This window comes from Pleurodeles waltl, chromosome 7 (assembly GCF_031143425.1).
Source record: "Pleurodeles waltl isolate 20211129_DDA chromosome 7, aPleWal1.hap1.20221129, whole genome shotgun sequence".
NCBI classification, from domain to species: Eukaryota; Metazoa; Chordata; class Amphibia; order Caudata; family Salamandridae; genus Pleurodeles; species Pleurodeles waltl.
In genome coordinates this window covers 134,966,500-134,988,717 of record NC_090446.1, presented here as the reverse complement: position 1 = coordinate 134,988,717, position 22,218 = coordinate 134,966,500, and the positions used below count along the sequence as shown (strand labels likewise).

The window sequence follows — 22,218 nt, the reverse complement described above, 5'->3', positions numbered from 1 at the left end:
AATAGTAAATGTAAATTTATCAACCATTCTTAAGTATTTATACGAACCCCAAACTGCAATTGTTGCATTGGCGAGCATCCCGGAAATAAATGTGATGCCCTAAAGGTGAGTTATTCTGAAACAAGATCCGATCGTGGGCTTACGCTAAAATGTGCTAATTGGGTGATGTCATCTGGGGCTAAACTAACAGGCCCCAATCTGCGGGTGACCACTACTCTAACAGAGGCACAACCCATCACGCTGCAAGTGTTTGGTAGCACTCACAACATTACATTCCTCCAAAACTTTAGCGGCAAGCAACAATGAACAATTAGCGGAGAAATGTAGGCTGGTGGCCAATCTCAAGTCAACTGTTCATAGTCTTTATAAAACTGTTAGCGGGTGGAATTCATCCTGAGAAGCTACCTGGGATGATAGTCAGTGTCTTTGCAGCACTCCCCTTACTAGCCAAGTCTGGATCACACACCTCACCCTAACCTGTTAACTCTGGCACCAAAATACCTCCAGCTACAGAATTGCTCATGGGTGACCATCAGACCTGAAGAGTGGCTGATCTAAATAATAACGTAATACACTGTTCCTAAGTAAAGCCAGGGGACTGTAGGATGAGTGCTCTAGGATCCCATAAATCAGGAGCACGAGTCCTCACACACCCGATTGGGTGTCATGCTTCATCATCGGACAAGCTCCTCGTCAGACTGGCGCTGCAATGTCTGACGGGCACCACCCAATGGGGGGCTCTTTGCCGGAGATCTTTTCGATGATGCCGCTCTTGCCCTCAAGTCGGTAAAGGGGGAAGACAACGCGGAGGGTTGGGAAAGGGATATAAAATTGACTCTGGACCCGGTATCGTATTGGCTTTTTATTCTATTAATGGCGGGTAAAGGTCAAGATTAAAAAACTCAACAAAAGAGTGAAACAGAGGTAATGCTCAACCACTCTTTCACTGTATATGACATAGTGGTGGGTCAAGAAACTACAAGACCCCATCTCTGTATTGGGTCGACATGTTTCGCGTCTCAGTGGTCCATATGGATCCGGTGACGCTTCCTCAGGACCTAGTATAAAAGAAAACTCCTCCAACTATAAGCTGAATTAGCTAATAAGAAATCAGGACTGACAGTCAAAACAGTAGATAATGTCAGTCACTTACAGTCATACTTTGTGGCCATAGGTTCAGTTCCTATTCGTCGCCCTGGAAAACAACAATATATTAATTGCAGAATAAATGAAAGCTAAGTGCATGACAAACTGAGTGGCAAACGGTGATGGTGTGGTGATAACAAGTCCATGCCAAAAGGAAAAAAAGAAGAAGAGAGACTGTGTATATATGCTTACCCTCCCATTGAGAGTAAGGGCTTCCTGGGATCACGCGGACCTACAACCAGATGCGTATACCAAACTATTCGTTGCATAGGAAGCAATAAAACATAGGGGTGAATCACATTGATTGAAATAAAAACAATGTACATACCCCTGTAACATTAAGAAGAAAGTCACAGTATTAACTCTCATGTAGAAATCTCAATGAATATCAAGTTACACACTAGGGACTTAAAAATTGCTTCAAAATAGTGTTATAGAAGGGATAATACATTAGAAAGTCCCATAATCTATCTTCATTCATAGTTACAAGAGCTATCACAGCGCGTAAAAAATGATTAGGGTTGATAAAATCTATTAACAAATAAATGCGTACATGATTGGCAGCATCACTAAGGTCAGTGAGCTAATCACTTGGCACAACACGAAGCTCGGATGTTAACAAACTCTAATAGTAAAGGTCCCAAGTGTCTGCAGGCAAGCTGGTTCTCGAGCGTAACAAAGCTAACACTCGAATCGGGTTATTTGTTAAAAATTCCACACAAGTATAGCGGCGGACAAAGTACACTTACTTCAGGTGTCTTGGTTGCGAGTAGGGGCACCTACCCTCGTCGCGCTCCCGGAGTTAACTGGGAGACGCGACCGGGGCTGTATTTCAAGTCCGCGCTTGAATGGAAAACAAGGCACCGGTGTGCGCGTTGCCGGGAGATGCTGACGCGTCCCCGGCAGTGCGGCCGGTCATCACAATAGAAGAAGGACTCAGCAACCTCGGAAAACATAAGTCGGAGGTGGCGGCCATTATTAAGAGGAAAGCCCATATGTTGATACAGGGGTGACAAGTAGTCACCACGTCAGCCTATTAAGCAAGCTATTGAGATGAAGCTCATCTCAATAGAAATACAAGCTGTGTGTTGTAGTCTAAAAACGGTCGTCTAGAGGAAACAATCAGTAGGTAAATTAAGGGTGTGCAAAAAAACTGCATGTCACTCTAGTATGCGGCACTAGTACATTCTAAGGTAGTAGAAGTGGACTAATCCTAGTCTTGTATGGGAAATGATGAGGCTCATGTTTCATCTGCCTTTCATATAGTCATAAGGGGTCTCACATATCTCATGTACCTTTACTAATGAATGAAGAAAGGGAATTTAACGAGAGAAGCTCGTCCAAGGGATGTCGTCATTTAATCCCTTTCGATGTGTCCCCAATTTATACACCCAGCGCTGTTCTAGTTCAAAAAGGTAGTCAGTGTTTTTTGTGGGGCATGTTTGTAATACCACCCACCACAAATCATCTGGGCTGTGTTGTGCCTCGATGAAATGGATACTCAATTTCGTCGAAGTCCGTCCACAGCGAATGTTGCTGCGGTGTTCGTTGATTCTAATCTTAACTGCTCTAGTGGTCATCCCTATATATTGTAGACCGCAAGGACAAGTGATCAAATAGACACAAAACGTAGTGTTACAGTTAGTATGTTTGAGCAGTCGCCAGTTGCCTATTGGTGCTAAAACAAGATTGTCTAATCGTTTCGTTAGTGTGCAGACGTTGCAATTGCCACACGGATAATGTCCAGTCACTGGAGGTAAATCCCATAATGTCCCTTGTTTCTTGGCTGATGTCTGTGGTTTAGGTCGCGTGTGAATAAGCATATCTTTCAGGTTGGTCGTCCTTTTAAAAGCAAAAAGTGGTTTAGGGATGTTCTCTCCACCACTGCACAAGATGTTCCATCTTTTATTGACAATTTTTTTAATAGTGTTAGACAGTGGTGTGAAGGTGGTGACACAAGTTAATTTATTCACTGGACACCTAGGGGCCGTATGGAGTAGTGATTCTCTGTCACTATATTTGGCTCGTTTATAGGCGGTATTGACCACATTGGTGGGATAGTGGCGGTCACCTAATTTGTGTTTCAGTTCTGTAGCTTGTAAGTCAAAGGACCGAATGCTGCAACAGTTACGGCGTAGTCGTAGAAACTGACCAAAGGGTAAATTGTCCCTAAGTGCTTTGGGATGGAAACTATCGTATAGTAGTAGACTATTACGATCTGTAGTTTTATGATAAGTGGTTGTCTTTAATTTACCTCCATCCATACTCAGGAGGAACCCCAGATGGTCACTCGCAGCCAGGGCAAAGTGCAACAACCCCGGACTTAGTTGTCAACCTATCTGAAAGACCCCTCTCTCCTGAAGAAACCATTGTGTTGAATAAGGGTTTGGGGTTTGTTCCAACCCCCAAAGAAGATTTTTTCCGCCTCCAATGTGAAATGGCACAATTCTTTAGGAAAATTAGGCTCCAGTCTTTTTTTAAAGACCAACCGACCGATGGTGCTCCTGGGGATTCAGGCCTGAGAAAACCATCTAAATTTACCCCCCCTACTTCTGCAATACCCTGTGAGATTTTGGCATTTGAGAAGGCGGTCGATTCGGACCTTAACAGATTACGACCCAAGCATCACTACTGTAACTTATCCAAAGATGAGAACGATACTCTGAAGAGACTGGCAGCTGATAGTAGCATTACCATCAAACCAGCAGATAAAGGCGGAGCTATAGTCATATTGAATTCAGTTGACTATAGACAGGAGTGTCTTCGACTCCTTAGTGACTCTACTTACTACGCACAGCTTACCAATGACCCAACCACTAGAATTCAAACAGAAATTCGAGGTATGATAAATGAGGCTGTGAGTAATGCATGGATCACACAAAAAGAAGCTGATTTTCTAGACACACCATGTCCTAGAATTCCTTACTTTTACTGCCTCCCTAAAATCCACAAAGGGAAAATGCCTCCTCCCGGTCGCCCTATAGTCTCAGGTATAGGCTCAATTCTTGAACCCCTCTCGACATTCTGCGACCATTTTTTGCAACCCCTTGTACAGCAATCTTCTACTTATTTGAAAGACACTAAAGATGTTCTCAAACTGATTGAATCCATTAATACCTCTGATACTGTTCAAGCATTGATTACTTTAGACGTCGAAGCGTTGTACACCAACATTCCACAACAAGATACCCTGTCAGTAGTTGAATCAGCTTTGTTCACTGCTACCTTACAGTCTGCCACACCTGCACATTTTATCATGCATTGTGCCTCCCTAGCCATGACAGAGAACTTCTTCCAGTTTGAAGATCTTCTGTTTCATCAAATTCGAGGGACCTCGATGGGCAGCACTTTCGCTCCAAGCTTAGCATGCCTTTATATGTATGACTTTGAAAAACGATTCATACTTCCTGACTCTAATCCCTTCTATGACAACATCAAGTTATGGCGCCGATACATTGACGACATTTTAGTCATCTGGCAGGGCCACATTGACGAAGTGACAACCTTTACTACCTGGATTAACAATTTGAATCCCTTTTTACATTTTACCTCCTCGGTTTCAACCACCACGATCCCTTTTCTGGATCTGACAATCAGTATGGATGGAGGTAAATTAAAGACAACCACTTATCATAAAACTACAGATCGTAATAGTCTACTACTATACGATAGTTTCCATCCCAAAGCACTTAGGGACAATTTACCCTTTGGTCAGTTTCTACGACTACGCCGTAACTGTTGCAGCATTCGGTCCTTTGACTTACAAGCTACAGAACTGAAACACAAATTAGGTGACCGCCACTATCCCACCAATGTGGTCAATACCGCCTATAAACGAGCCAAATATAGTGACAGAGAATCACTACTCCATACGGCCCATAGGTGTCCAGTGAATAAATTAACTTGTGTCACCACCTTCACACCACTGTCTAACACTATTAAAAAAATTGTCAATAAAAGATGGAACATCTTGTGCAGTGGTGGAGAGAACATCCCTAAACCACTTTTTGCTTTTAAAAGGACGACCAACCTGAAAGATATGCTTATTCACACGCGACCTAAACCACAGACATCAGCCAAGAAACAAGGGACATTATGGGATTTACCTCCAGTGACTGGACATTATCCGTGTGGCAATTGCAACGTCTGCACACTAACGAAACGATTAGACAATCTTGTTTTAGCACCAATAGACAACTGGCGACTGCTCAAACATACTAACTGTAACACTACGTTTTGTGTCTATTTGATCACTTGTCCTTGCGGTCTACAATATATAGGGATGACCACTAGAGCAGTTAAGATTAGAATCAACGAACACCGCAGCAACATTCGCTGTGGACGGACTTCGACGAAATTGAGTATCCATTTCATCGAGGCACAACACAGCCCAGATGATTTGTGGTGGGTGGTATTACAAACATGCCCCACAAAAAACACTGACTACCTTTTTGAACTAGAACAGCGCTGGGTGTATAAATTGGGGACACATCGAAAGGGATTAAATGACGACATCCCTTGGACGAGCTTCTCTCGTTAAATTCCCTTTCTTCATTCATTAGTAAAGGTACATGAGATATGTGAGACCCCTTATGACTATATGAAAGGCAGATGAAACATGAGCCTCATCATTTCCCATACAAGACTAGGATTAGTCCACTTCTACTACCTTAGAATGTACTAGTGCCGCATACTAGAGTGACATGCAGTTTTTTTGCACACCCTTAATTTACCTACTGATTGTTTCCTCTAGACGACCGTTTTTAGACTACAACACACAGCTTGTATTTCTATTGAGATGAGCTTCATCTCAATAGCTTGCTTAATAGGCTGACGTGGTGACTACTTGTCACCCCTGTATCTACATATGGGCTTTCCTCTTAATAATGGCCGCCACCTCCGACTTATGTTTTCCGAGGTTGCTGAGTCCTTCTTCTATTGTGATGACCGGCCGCACTGCCGGGGACGCGTCAGCATCTCCCGGCAACGCGCACACCGGTGCCTTGTTTTCCATTCAAGCGCGGACTTGAAATACAGCCCCGGTCGCGTCTCCCAGTTAACTCCGGGAGCGCGACGAGGGTAGGTGCCCCTACTCGCAACCAAGACACCTGAAGTAAGTGTACTTTGTCCGCCGCTATACTTGTGTGGAATTTTTAACAAATAACCCGATTCGAGTGTTAGCTTTGTTACGCTCGAGAACCAGCTTGCCTGCAGACACTTGGGACCTTTACTATTAGAGTTTGTTAACATCCGAGCTTCGTGTTGTGCCAAGTGATTAGCTCACTGACCTTAGTGATGCTGCCAATCATGTACGCATTTATTTGTTAATAGATTTTATCAACCCTAATCATTTTTTACGCGCTGTGATAGCTCTTGTAACTATGAATGAAGATAGATTATGGGACTTTCTAATGTATTATCCCTTCTATAACACTATTTTGAAGCAATTTAAGTCCCTAGTGTGTAACTTGATATTCATTGAGATTTCTACATGAGAGTTAATACTGTGACTTTCTTCTTAATGTTACAGGGGTATGTACATTGTTTTTATTTCAATCAATGTGATTCACCCCTATGTTTTATTGCTTCCTATGCAACGAATAGTTTGGTATACGCATCTGGTTGTAGGTCCGCGTGATCCCAGGAAGCCCTTACTCTCAATGGGAGGGTAAGCATATATACACAGTCTCTCTTCTTCTTTTTTTCCTTTTGGCATGGACTTGTTATCACCACACCATCACCGTTTGCCACTCAGTTTGTCATGCACTTAGCTTTCATTTATTCTGCAATTAATATATTGTTGTTTTCCAGGGCGACGAATAGGAACTGAACCTATGGCCACAAAGTATGACTGTAAGTGACTGACATTATCTACTGTTTTGACTGTCAGTCCTGATTTCTTATTAGCTAATTCAGCTTATAGTTGGAGGAGTTTTCTTTTATACTAGGTCCTGAGGAAGCGTCACCGGATCCATATGGACCACTGAGACGCGAAACATGTCGACCCAATACAGAGATGGGGTCTTGTAGTTTCTTGACCCACCACTATGTCATATACAGTGAAAGAGTGGTTGAGCATTACCTCTGTTTCACTCTTTTGTTGAGTTTTTTAATCTTGACCTTTACCCGCCATTAATAGAATAAAAAGCCAATACGATACCGGGTCCAGAGTCAATTTTATATCCCTTTCCCAACCCTCTGCGTTGTCTTCCCCCTTTACCGACTTGAGGGCAAGAGCGGCATCATCGAAAAGATCTCCGGCAAAGAGCCCCCCATTGGGTGGTGCCCGTCAGACATTGCAGCGCCAGTCTGACGAGGAGCTTGTCCGATGATGAAGCATGACACCCAATCGGGTGTGTGAGGACTCGTGCTCCTGATTTATGGGATCCTAGAGCACTCATCCTACAGTCCCCTGGCTTTACTTAGGAACAGTGTATTACGTTATTATTTAGCTTATCTTGGAGGATATACACTGGACCTTTATTCCTCCTAATCCCCCCACTTTTTCTTGACGTATTTAGTACAGCAGCTTTGCTGTGGGATTATTTGTGAATCTTGTGCAGACTTCCCTAATGATGGATAATTTCCAAGGGTTAAGCTTTGACGATGATATTGTCTCAGCAATTTTACAGACCCCTTCCATTTTAGTAAATGAGGGTGCTGGACCTTCGGGCCCTACGAAAGCTGAGTGGGATAAACTGTCCTCACTGAAGCGAGACTTGATCAAAACAGTACTTCATGGGACTATCATGACTGAGTACTTGAGAGCTAACATAGCCCCCAATGGATTAATTGTAACCAATATGCCACGGATCTTCCTACAAGACTTGGTCTTTAGGAAGGATTGGGCACAAATAGCCTGGAAGTGCACCGCGACTGGTTGGTACTTATTATCAATACCTCCAGGCGACTAGCAGAATCTATGGCTATACAGATCTCCTTTATGGAGAACACACTCAAAACTACAGTATCTATCACAGCGTTTAAGAGCCGGCTAGCAGAAATCAATGCCGAGTTGAATGAGTCAAAAGAATTCCTTACCCAGCAGAAAATCACTAAATTACAGAAAGACATCGGCAAGTTTTGCCGGGAAAAGGTCTACCCCTACACTAAGGAAAACTACTTAGTTGACACCCAATCCATCTCGTCGGATGAGTCCACATCGTCTCTAAGAAGACCCCGTAAATTCAGCCATAGCTCCTCATCCGACGGTTGGAGCACGGATGACGAGCGACCCCAACCATATTTCCAATATCCTCAATACCACCCTGGACCGCCAATGGCTTGGCAACAACCCTTCCCCTTCTATCAACCCCGCCACATGTTACCTTACATGCCTTTTTTAGGCCAAGGCAGGGGCAGGGGAAGAGGCAGAAGACGAGGAAGAGGAAGGAGAGTACATTGGGCTCAGGAGGAACCCCAGATGGTCACTCGCAGCCAGGGCAAAGTGCAACAACCCCGGACTTAGTTGTCAACCTATCTGAAAGACCCCTCTCTCCCGAAGAAACCATGGTGTTGAATAAGGGTTTGGGGTTTGTTCCAACCCCCAAAGAAGATTTTTTCCGCCTCCAATGTGAAATGGCACAATTCTTTAGGAAAATTAGGCTCCAGTCTTTTTTTAAAGACCAACCGACCGATGGTGCTCCTGGGGATTCAGGCCTGAGAAAACCATCTAAATTTACCCCCCCTACTTCTGCAATACCCTGTGAGATTTTGGCATTTGAGAAGGCGGTCGATTCGGACCTTAACAGATTACGACCCAAGCATCACTACTGTAACTTATCCAAAGATGAGAACGATACTCTGAAGAGACTGGCAGCTGATAGTAGCATTACCATCAAACCAGCAGATAAAGGCGGAGCTATAGTCATATTGAATTCAGTTGACTATAGACAGGAGTGTCTTCGACTCCTTAGTGACTCTACTTACTACGCACAGCTTACCAATGACCCAACCACTAGAATTCAAACAGAAATTCGAGGTATGATAAATGAGGCTGTGAGTAATGCATGGATCACACAAAAAGAAGCTGATTTTCTAGACACACCATGTCCTAGAATTCCTTACTTTTACTGCCTCCCTAAAATCCACAAAGGGAAAATGCCTCCTCCCGGTCGCCCTATAGTCTCAGGTATAGGCTCAATTCTTGAACCCCTCTCGACATTCTGCGACCATTTTTTGCAACCCCTTGTACAGCAATCTTCTACTTATTTGAAAGACACTAAAGATGTTCTCAAACTGATTGAATCCATTAATACCTCTGATACTGTTCAAGCATTGATTACTTTAGACGTCGAAGCGTTGTACACCAACATTCCACAACAAGATACCCTGTCAGTAGTTGAATCAGCTTTGTTCACTGCTACCTTACAGTCTGCCACACCTGCACATTTTATCATGCATTGTGCCTCCCTAGCCATGACAGAGAACTTCTTCCAGTTTGAAGATCTTCTGTTTCATCAAATTCGAGGGACCTCGATGGGCAGCACTTTCGCTCCAAGCTTAGCATGCCTTTATATGTATGACTTTGAAAAACGATTCATACTTCCTGACTCTAATCCCTTCTATGACAACATCAAGTTATGGCGCCGATACATTGACGACATTTTAGTCATCTGGCAGGGCCACATTGACGAAGTGACAACCTTTACTACCTGGATTAACAATTTGAATCCCTTTTTACATTTTACCTCCTCGGTTTCAACCACCACGATCCCTTTTCTGGATCTGACAATCAGTATGGATGGAGGTAAATTAAAGACAACCACTTATCATAAAACTACAGATCGTAATAGTCTACTACTATACGATAGTTTCCATCCCAAAGCACTTAGGGACAATTTACCCTTTGGTCAGTTTCTACGACTACGCCGTAACTGTTGCAGCATTCGGTCCTTTGACTTACAAGCTACAGAACTGAAACACAAATTAGGTGACCGCCACTATCCCACCAATGTGGTCAATACCGCCTATAAACGAGCCAAATATAGTGACAGAGAATCACTACTCCATACGGCCCCTAGGTGTCCAGTGAATAAATTAACTTGTGTCACCACCTTCACACCACTGTCTAACACTATTAAAAAAATTGTCAATAAAAGATGGAACATCTTGTGCAGTGGTGGAGAGAACATCCCTAAACCACTTTTTGCTTTTAAAAGGACGACCAACCTGAAAGATATGCTTATTCACACGCGACCTAAACCACAGACATCAGCCAAGAAACAAGGGACATTATGGGATTTACCTCCAGTGACTGGACATTATCCGTGTGGCAATTGCAACGTCTGCACACTAACGAAACGATTAGACAATCTTGTTTTAGCACCAATAGGCAACTGGCGACTGCTCAAACATACTAACTGTAACACTACGTTTTGTGTCTATTTGATCACTTGTCCTTGCGGTCTACAATATATAGGGATGACCACTAGAGCAGTTAAGATTAGAATCAACGAACACCGCAGCAACATTCGCTGTGGACGGACTTCGACGAAATTGAGTATCCATTTCATCGAGGCACAACACAGCCCAGATGATTTGTGGTGGGTGGTATTACAAACATGCCCCACAAAAAACACTGACTACCTTTTTGAACTAGAACAGCGCTGGGTGTATAAATTGGGGACACATCGAAAGGGATTAAATGACGACATCCCTTGGACGAGCTTCTCTCGTTAAATTCCCTTTCTTCATTCATTAGTAAAGGTACATGAGATATGTGAGACCCCTTATGACTATATGAAAGGCAGATGAAACATGAGCCTCATCATTTCCCATACAAGACTAGGATTAGTCCACTTCTACTACCTTAGAATGTACTAGTGCCGCATACTAGAGTGACATGCAGTTTTTTTGCACACCCTTAATTTACCTACTGATTGTTTCCTCTAGACGACCGTTTTTAGACTACAACACACAGCTTGTATTTCTATTGAGATGAGCTTCATCTCAATAGCTTGCTTAATAGGCTGACGTGGTGACTACTTGTCACCCCTGTATCAACATATGGGCTTTCCTCTTAATAATGGCCGCCACCTCCGACTTATGTTTTCCGAGGTTGCTGAGTCCTTCTTCTATTGTGATGACCGGCCGCACTGCCGGGGACGCGTCAGCATCTCCCGGCAACGCGCACACCGGTGCCTTGTTTTCCATTCAAGCGCGGACTTGAAATACAGCCCCGGTCGCGTCTCCCAGTTAACTCCGGGAGCGCGACGAGGGTAGGTGCCCCTACTCGCAACCAAGACACCTGAAGTAAGTGTACTTTGTCCGCCGCTATACTTGTGTGGAATTTTTAACAAATAACCCGATTCGAGTGTTAGCTTTGTTACGCTCGAGAACCAGCTTGCCTGCAGACACTTGGGACCTTTACTATTAGAGTTTGTTAACATCCGAGCTTCGTGTTGTGCCAAGTGATTAGCTCACTGACCTTAGTGATGCTGCCAATCATGTACGCATTTATTTGTTAATAGATTTTATCAACCCTAATCATTTTTTACGCGCTGTGATAGCTCTTGTAACTATGAATGAAGATAGATTATGGGACTTTCTAATGTATTATCCCTTCTATAACACTATTTTGAAGCAATTTTTAAGTCCCTAGTGTGTAACTTGATATTCATTGAGATTTCTACATGATAGTTAATACTGTGACTTTCTTCTTAATGTTACAGGGGTATGTACATTGTTTTTATTTCAATCAATGTGATTCACCCCTATGTTTTATTGCTTCCTATGCAACGAATAGTTTGGTATACGCATCTGGTTGTAGGTCCGTGAGATCCCAGGAAGCCCTTACTCTCAATGGGAGGGTAAGCATATATACACAGTCTCTCTTCTTCTTTTTTTCCTTTTGGCATGGACTTGTTATCACCACACCATCACCGTTTGCCACTCAGTTTGTCATGCACTTAGCTTTCATTTATTCTGCAATTAATATATTGTTGTTTTCCAGGGCGACGAATAGGAACTGAACCTATGGCCACAAAGTATGACTGTAAGTGACTGACATTATCTACTGTTTTGACTGTCAGTCCTGATTTCTTATTAGCTAATTCAGCTTATAGTTGGAGGAGTTTTCTTTTATACTAGGTCCTGAGGAAGCGTCACCGGATCCATATGGACCACTGAGACGCGAAACATGTCGACCCAATACAGAGATGGGGTCTTGTAGTTTCTTGACCCACCACTATGTCATATACAGTGAAAGAGTGGTTGAGCATTACCTCTGTTTCACTCTTTTGTTGAGTTTTTTAATCTTGACCTTTACCCGCCATTAATAGAATAAAAAGCCAATACGATACCGGGTCCAGAGTCAATTTTATATCCCTTTCCCAACCCTCCGCGTTGTCTTCCCCCTTTACCGACTTGAGGGCAAGAGCGGCATCATCGAAAAGATCTCCGGCAAAGAGCCCCCCATTGGGTGGTGCCCGTCAGACATTGCAGCGCCAGTCTGACGAGGAGCTTGTCCGATGATGAAGCATGACACCCAATCGGGTGTGTGAGGACTCGTGCTCCTGATTTATGGGATCCTAGAGCACTCATCCTACAGTCCCCTGGCTTTACTTAGGAACAGTGTATTACGTTATTATTTAGCTTATCTTGGAGGATATACACTGGACCTTTATTCCTCCTAATCCCCCCACTTTTTCTTGACGAGTGGCTGATCTAGTCATTCCCTTCTAAATCATCGTCTCCTAGGGCCCCTGCCATTTTGGAGAAGGGGAAAGACACGGAAACCTGTGTAAGTAAGACACGCCCCTTGTCATCTCTTCCAGTCCTCTTTTTGAAAGCCACCATGGCCCACTAGTTCATTGATCTTCTACGGCATTATTTCATATGAGTCGAAACTTGGTCCCTGGGTCTCTGTTCTTGACTAACAACAAATTGCCCACATGGAGATTAGAGTCTCTGCTTCCTTTCTATGGATAGCCTCCTGTTGCCTTTCCTTTGCTGAGGTGCAATTAATATCCACTGGGTCTGGTTTCCACTCAGGGTGATGAGGACTAATGTCTACTGATGTTTGCCCCATACACAATGGACTAGGAGTGAGCCCTGTTGTGGTGTGAGGTGTCGATTGGACATTACAGTCACAAAAATCAAAATATGGCTCAATCAACATTTAGATGGCCTGCCAGTTCAAGAGACTGCCTGAATCTTTCAGCCCCTCCCTCCATTTGCCTGAAACCATTGAGGTGTCACTTTCAGATGCTTTATGTAAGTTTGCTGTTTGAAGTCTGCCATTTCTTGTGCTTGAAACGCAGGCCATTGTCTGATGTTAGTTCATAAAAGATGCTATGGGCCGCCATTAGTTTATCAAATTTGAGAATTATTTCTTCCACTACATTCTATTCACTACTTTGACCTCGGGGTACTTTAGTATTCATCGCTAATTACTTGAGCCTGGCACCCATTGGGCAGACTATCGAAGTCAGCACTCACTCTCACCTACAGGGATTTTACAATATGTTCTGTGATTACTGGCACCAGATGTTCTGGCACACTCATCGCTTGGGGGAGTGGGCACTCTCTGTTTCCACCAAGTTGTCTAGAAGAAGGAAACACATTTTGGCACATAGTCTACTTTTAGTTTTCACTATCTCTTGACAGCCTGAGTGGGCTGGGCGCAGTATTTACAATGCCAGCCACTGTGGAATCATTAGTCACTTGCCTCAGCAGACAGCCTTCATGTGATTAAACCGGTCCTTCCCTAAAAAGATTCAAGAATGACATAATCTGACAGGCCTTTGGGATGCAGGTTCGAGGTTACCAACCAAAGTGTTCCATTCACTAGCTCATGTGGCTTGAAGTGCTCTCTGTAGGCAGTCATTGGTGGTGATAGCCAAAATGACCTTCAGAGACATCATGAGCGGACAAGATCTATACTCCACCATCTTCATTTTGTGTCCTGAGCATCAGATTCTTCTTCCTTGGTTGCTGTCAGTGGATGCTATGGTAAATAGTTGGCTGTGTTGTGACAGCCGGGTAATTGGACCAAGAAGAATGCATATTGCTACAGATGGAGGATCCAGTTTCTCAATCCTTGAAGAGGGTTTAGACGCAGATCACTGAAACAATAGGAGGAGGGTATTGCGGGCCATGCACACAGTCAACTGATAATCATACAGATATAAGTGAACACGTCTGCATCACAATTGGGTGGCAATGGCTTCCAGTTTGATCTGTAAACAGTACTATTCAGTTGGGGTAAGCACATTCATGGTAAAGACAAAGACGACCACTGCCTGTTCTCTGTGTTCCTGCCTCTGCAGATGCACAGCTCCCAGACCTGTGGAACTAGCATCTACTGACATCTTTGAGTATTTGGTTGGGTCAAAGTATGGCAGGGTTTTCCCTGCTGACAGGGTTTCTTGGTCTGTTGGTTTGGCTCCCACATACTTGACATGGATGACTTGGGGAGCTTTCTTAAAGGGGTTCTCAGCACTGCCAAGTTCTTTATAACCCAGCCACAGTAGAGGGTAATTCCCTGAAAATATGTATCCCCGTTTCATTTGATGTCCACAATGTTTACTGGCTTCATGCCCGGCTTTTTGACTGAACACTGATATGAGAAGAAACTTATATCTTGTTTCAAAAATCCATACTTGTTAGATTTGAGCCTCCTATCTTGGAGGTGTTGTAGGACTCTTCTGATGATTTTGTTCTAGCGTGCAGGCAAACACTGAGATATCATCTCCGAAACTGATGACCTAGGGATTCCAGAGAGAACGTCCGGGAAAATGTTCTGTAAGATTTCAGTGCCGCAGGAGATTCCAAAATTCAGCCTTCTTAGGCACAGATGTGGAGAAGCTTGTGATATACTGTGAAGGGGTCAAGCTTCAGCTGATGATATCCCAATTGAAGATCCATCTTGAAAAACCAGCAAGTCCTGTTTATTTCACTGAATTATTTGTCCACTGTCAGCATGATATACGTTCCTTTCAATGGCTTGATTCGGGATGCGCATGTCCACACACAGGCACACCTCTCCTAGATGCTTAGGCTTCCTCGTGACTAGAACTGGGTAAACTTAAGGGGTGGGCCTGTCAGCCCTCTCAATAATATACACATTTTCCATTTATTTTTTTGTTTTTCTTCTACTTTAGGCTGTAGACAGAATGCCACCAAGGCATCTGTTGGACCAAATGATGGATATGCAGCTCCACAGTCTTCCTCTTTAAGCAGCCAGTGCAGTGAAACAAGCTATCGTATTCTTGGAGGAGGTTCTCCAACTCAGGTCTGTGCTCACTGTAGGCAAACTGAGTTACACAAAGACTTTCCACCATCTGGCAGCTTAACAGCATCCATTCCCCTCTTTTTGGGATGTATTATTTTAGTGTGATTGAATGTTCTGCAAGAGCAGATTTTACATTGAACCTCCTGGGGTAGTGGATTCGTATGTCCATAGGTGTTGATTTTAATCTTCATAGGATGAAGTGCCATTTCATGTGTCAGGGTTGCAAAGGTTGCTTGTGACATAACATTAATTGATACTCCAGTGACAATCACAGCATGAACTAGCTGGTCACCAATTGTCTTTGTGCAGGGCTGGCCAGTGTATTTTTGGTAATGTCTCTGGTTGATGGCGTTTACAAAATGAATTGTTTATTCTTCTTCACTGTCATCATTCATTGGGACATCTGATGTTGTCAGCATGACTGCATTCACACTCATCTTCCTTCATGGCATGGTCAAAGAGATGATCAATACACTTTTGCAAAGTGGTTTGGTATCCAACAAGCAGCACATTTGTTGCCAGGTACTGGGCAGTCATCTGGATGAGGAACATTTCCTCTGCAGTGTTCAAAGGGGCTGCTCTAAGTCTTATGGATGCCAGGTTAGGCAAGCCATCATTTTAGTGACCTTATTAGCAGGCACTAATTTGATGGGTTTGGAGAGAGCTTCACGTGGGAGCACCTCAGCATCAGAATATCAGGCAGTGATTTGTCCAGTTCATTTAAAATTTACACTTGTAGCTTTGCAGACGTGCAGCCATGTATGAAATGGACTCTCATCTCTTAAGTATCATCATCCTATGTGCATGTTATCGGCCAGTCTTTCACCCCATCAATTAATACTTCAGAGGCTTGTCAGGCTTGACTGAGTTTGAAGGGTTCATAGTGAGGGTTCACTATTGGAGTGAAATGTTTGTTCAATACGTTCACCTAGGTTAGGTAGGTAAGAGGTGGTCCGGCATCTACACAGTTGTGTGATACCTTTAAAGTGTCCCTGCTGTAAACTAAAGGGATCTCATCCTCTCCACCAAAACAACTGTAGATGTGAAGTACATATCCAGCTTATCCACTCAGAACCACCTTTTGGTTGCTCACAATGATGGTGATCCATAGATCACAATTGGTGTTGTAGCTGGAATAAATGACATCCTGACCAGCTTGGGTGTTGTTAATAAAGTAAGATGGGGGACCCTGTGCATCTGTCAGGCCAGTAGTAGCTACGACGATAAGTCAGCAGCCAGACCCTGGTTGACAGTGATGAAATGGGCCCCTATAGCACAGGTACAAGTGCAGCTGGAGGGCAAGGGCAGGGGAGAACTCCTTGATGATTCGCACCCTTCTCTGGAGCATCTTGCCATACCTTAAATCTCTGGTCGAGCAGCTTATGGAGGGGTCCTGACTTTGTTTGTCCGTTCCATCCCCTGTGATCCAGGGATGCATGGAGGGGGTGCAGTCCTACTTAGCACCCTGCCTTGGCTTCCCCCTCTCACTGGCAAGCACAAGGCTGGATAAGGCCGACCCCAGGGCACATGTTCAGGTTTAAGAGTTGGGGAAGCTCTTCAGCCTTGGCCTAAATAAAACAAGAATTGTCTAAAACCCACACTATTTTTAATGTAAAAGCACAGATTGCCTCAGTAGCCCATGGCACCGAAAGGAGGCTACGTATTTCCCGGATGTGCACCTTATGCCTGAGCACAATACGGTCACTCACAGCCAGGTAAACCAATGGTTGAAGTAGGCTGACCCTGTGGTCCATGCTGTATGCTATAGTGGGCAGAAGCAAAATGTAAATGGCACTAGCAGACCAATGAATGTAGAAGGCAAACTGAAAGCTCCTGTGTGCAGTTAAAAACAAAAGGTTTTGGCTAATGCTAGAATTATTACAAATGAGTAATATAGCCCAATTCTTTCATAACGCCATTGGTCCAATTTACACTATACCATACTCGAAAAAAATAAATAGCCAAGATAGGAGCATGTGCTTCACTGGATTTATTTCTGGACACTGGAAAAAAGAGACATCTTAACAAAAAGAGCACTTTGTCACTCAGGTAAAATGGAAGGCCAGGAGTCATAGCAGCAAAGGCCAGAAAGAGGTAGCAAAAAAGATTAAGAGTCCACCTCTCCACCACCTCCACTGCACCCTCTCCCCCTTCTTCCCTCCCAGTTCTTGATTCCCTGCTTTGTTCCACCTCACCGGCCGACAGTTGTAGGTGAGAGTATGTGTAATATAAAATGAAAATATAGAGATATGAACCCGAAAAAGAGAGATAAGAGTGCAACAACAGAGTAGAGGGAAAAACTGTGATAAAGTGGGCAAGAGGTAGGTGGCGGCTGTGAAGGAATCACCTGGTTGTATGATTCACAATGTAAAGCACAGGGGATATCAAGAGAAACAATGTAAATTAAACCAAAAGGTTAATTCATAACTACTGCCAATATTTTACAGTTACTCCCAGCTCAAGTATATTGACAAAGAATTCCTTAAAAAATGGAGCAGTAATGGGAGGCTACTATGAAAAAACAGAGCGGTAACGTGAGGCTAAAGTAGTTCGCCCAATTTCAATTGATTCACAAAAGCTATTTTGAATTACGTAAAGTAGTACTGCATTACGTACTCTTGAATGCAATTCACAGACATCGAGCTGGGGCTCTCTGCCTATGCCTTGCCTATCTTTTCTGCAGAGATTTCTGCAGTAACACAGGTAAAGGATTTTAGAGTATATGTGGGTAGCAATAAGGGGAATGGTTGTAAAATAGACAAAAAGTGCTACAATATGTTGGAGTTAAGGGAAACTGAAGAATTGGTTTAGAGAGGGGCTTGCCAATACAAAACACACCTACAAAAAGGAAAGACAAATGCACTTCACAAAATGTACATTTAAATCTGCTTTGGCTATACTACTAATTAAACAGGCTCAAATGTTCTCCAGCTGAGCTGTGGAGTAAGTCAAGCACTATACTTGGCTAACCACTGCTACTGCAATACACTCTCATAGAAAACGACGGAGGCATGTGATACAACTAACACAAAGGAAAATATAGGGGAAAAAATCAACATTTTTAATTAATCTTTAGTTGATTTATCTTTGTTTATTAACACATACAATTTTAAATACATAATGTTGAATATAAATAATGACATCTAAATAAAATGTATTGTAAATGATAACATATGGGGCCTATTTACACATGGTAAATCCACATGTGCAGATTAACTACTGGTAAATTTACTTTGCACTTTTGAGTAACTTCACTGCTTTGAAATATTCACAAAATCGAAGAGTAGGCGTACATGTCTACAGAGCCAAATTTATGAATGCAAAGTTAGTACTGCCCAAAAGGGGCAGTAGTAAGCCCAGCACCACACCTGGCCAACCACTAATACAGCAACACCCTCCCACAGAAAATGGAAGTGGCGATTTAAAATAAACCCTTATGGGAAAAAATGTTTAATTAAAATGATTTCAATTAATTCAAACACCTATGGATATGATTTTTTTAAATTAATGAAAACAAATCTAAAGATTTCACATTTTCAATTTTATTGTAACATTTTAACAACTGTTTTAATGTAGAAACTATAAGTACCCTTTTTAATTAAAATATAATTAAATGTATGTGAATTAATAATATACATAATTTTGAATAAGTATTAAAGCATGAAAATATATAATGTTTACTTTAGTTGCACTGTTTTAAATTTAACCTTCAGAATATTAATTTTAATATAATTTAGGATATTCACAAATTATAATTTAAGTTTTAAATAAATTATTAGTGTTGCATCTTTTCTTTTGTTTTACATTTAAAATAAATATAGAAATCTAATTTAGAAGAATAATGAATATAAAAATATTTTTACAATTTTTTTAAAGATTAATAAACGTTTTTACTTTCCCCTACACTTTACCATAACGTGTCTCCCCTTTTACTGTTCTCTGTACTTTGCATAAGTTTCCTTATGTAATGGTATAGAGAAAAGTAAAAAAATAAAGTTATTAAACTTGAAATCAAGTAGACACATTTAGGAAAATTAACATTTATCATTTAATTTCATTGATATGTTTTGGTATGTATGTTGTCTCTCATTATGGTGGTAATCCGGGTGCAAAAAAGTTGGCAAAAAGTATTAATAATATATCATTATAGCCTGCTGTAGTGGGCTATGCCGGCCGTTAAAGGCCTGCTCCAGCTTTACAGACCCAGCTGAAGGCAAGGGTCTTTAACAAGGGATCTGGTCTTTAATGGTCGGTATAGCCCGCTATGGAGGGCTATAAGACTATTCGAACTTTCCACCCCTAGAGGACAGAATATTCTTATTAATGAAACAAAAGCCTCACGGAACCCGAGGGGTTTTAAATTCCCTCGGGCTTCATGAGGCCTTTGTTCACAGCACCAGCTGTGAATGACATCATTGGAATGTTGGAGTTCCCAGGCTTCTACCAGCCATTAGAAGCCCAGAACACTCCACTGTCTTCAGTGAAACTCCCAATATTCGAATGTTCTAATATTTTGTGGCTAAAAAAAATCCTTGATTTAAAATTAATTTCTTTAAATTACCCTATAACTTTCTATATGGAGCTCTCCAAACCAGTGGTGGGGAGCTTCACAAACAGGCGGAAAGTTACCAGTAATAACTTTTCAGTCACAAATTTAGTCAAAGAAGTATCCACAACCTCATTTGAGGGGATGGAGGTTTGTAAGTCTACATTAAGAAGTACATTTACCCATCGAAATGGTAAATTCCATCCAGGAAGAAATTTACACTTAGGTGTAGGTGGAGACCTGTAAGTGAGGAACACTTGCAAACTTTATGACGATCGTTACACTGCGTGGAGGCGGGCCCAGACAGTAAAAGAAGGGACAAAGGAGACACAGAGGCACCCAGCCCAGTGAAGAAATAACAAGAGGAAAGTAAATAAAAGGCAAGCAACAACAGGTTAACTAGGTGGCAGCCAACACATAAGCTCACAGAGAACAAAGTACAGGAAACAAACGAAGAGGAACTGTAATATGAAAAGGAAAAGAGGTGACAATGCGTTAAATAGTTGCCAAACAATAAAAACCACAATAATATTGAGAATGGAAACCTTTTTCAGCTAAAAAAAGAAATCTTAGAAAAACAACACCAAGATTTTAAAAGAGGAGTAATACAATTTGTGGTAAAAAATAAATATTAATATACAACTACCTACCGTCTGAACCGTGGGGCGGATTCAAGCTGTTTTTACTCTAGAAAGAAATATAGGGATATTTCTGAGGGTTACAAACAGTGGGTTACAAATGAGACAGACAATTGTATGAAACTAAGCTCAGACTTGAATTAACATACATCATTGCACACTATAGGCCTGAACACCTGTCCTCCAAACTCACAACGGGGTGGTTGCCACCATACTGGCTACCTCCCCGCCAGCCCCATTAAGACTTTCCCACTGGGCTGACCGGCGGAAACCAAGGTTTCCTCTAGTCAGCCCAGGGGGAAGTGGAAGCAGCATTGTCACCGTCGAGCCAGTAGCAATGCTGCCGCCCGCAGGGGGCACCAGCACCCTCGTAATGCGCACTGTGTGCACAGCAAACAGTGAGCATTATGAGGGTGCTCGGCAGGGGGAACCCTGCCCATGCAGTGCAGGAGCCCCCTCTGTGGCCCCCTGCACCTGTTCTCCACCAGCCTTCTCGTGGCGGTGAAACCGCCATGAAAAGGCCGGCGGGGAACCAGGTTGTAATCAGCAGGGCGGTGATGACTTCAGTGCCGCCCTGGCTGATTCCAGCCTGCACTGCAGTCACCCCATCGGGATCTTTGATCCCAGCGGAGACAACAGTAGGTTGGCGAGGCTGTCCGTCAATCTCGTAATGTGGCGGTCAGAGTGACGGTCTGAGGACCGCCACACAGTCATAATTAGGCCCTAGGGTGGCCATTCCCATCGCTAACCAGAAGGTACGAGTATGAAAGTGCTATTATGTGGAGGACTATGTTAATGAGTTATTTTTTTTTACAGTTTTTGAGGAAAGACTGTCACACAACACACTATGCCATTTGGAAGGTATTGACCTTTTTGTATCAGTATTCCACTTTTTAGTTTGGCTAGAGACAGCTTTAGCAGTTGGCATGCCTGATATAATAAATGCAGAAAATAATACATGTACATCGAAGGGCTTTTGGTCAGCTCCTTTCAGCTATTACTCTGTTGGCAAATTAGTCACGTTGGATCATTCCACAGAAGAGCATAAATAGAATGGGCCAATGGTCACCACTCTTTAGCCATTGCTCTTTTGCAGTGTCACTGAAAACATGTTTCAACCCATGGAACTTTCAGTGTTTGGGTCTGCATCAGGAACTGTCTGTAAAGGCACTGCGCCTGTTTAGGCTGAGATGACGTACGAGAGGAAAGTACCAAACAAGCAAAGTAATCCATTGATCACTACTGCTTTAACATTACACATACTGGCCATCACAAAACCTCTTTTACGTTGTAGGCAGTAGGGAGCAGGCACTGTGTCACAGCCACATGAAGGAAAACAAACATTTTAATTCACTGTTTCTTATTCTCCAAGCTTGAGAATCTGGTGCTAGGCAGCAGCACAATCTTGGGGACTGGACACAGACATGGGAGGCACAGAACAAGGCAGGTTGCAAAGAGACAGAGCAAAGCAATTTGTGAGCATTTCTGTATTTGCATGCATGAGCACATTTAAGTCAGACCTATTGGCTTTGCCAAAGCTACTTTCACATGTTTTAGTCGGGAAACTTATTACTGTGGATTTCAAAAACAGTTTTGTAAAACTGCTGTTATTTTCTGATTTGTCTGCAAATGTAGACCAAATCTTTCCACGG

General features: G+C 42.8%; 1 protein-coding gene across 2 annotated transcripts in view; it reads right to left on the bottom strand.

Annotated features, from left to right (window-relative positions):
• The window catches only part of HCK (HCK proto-oncogene, Src family tyrosine kinase), a 139,668-nt gene that overhangs the window by 57,071 nt on the left and 60,379 nt on the right, over nt 1–22,218 (bottom strand). For both annotated transcript variants that reach the window (XM_069243377.1, XM_069243378.1), the window contains exon 4: nt 20,579–20,615. In XM_069243377.1, the coding sequence (XP_069099478.1) occupies nt 20,579–20,615 (37 nt within the window). The remainder of the gene's footprint in view (nt 1–20,578; nt 20,616–22,218) is intronic.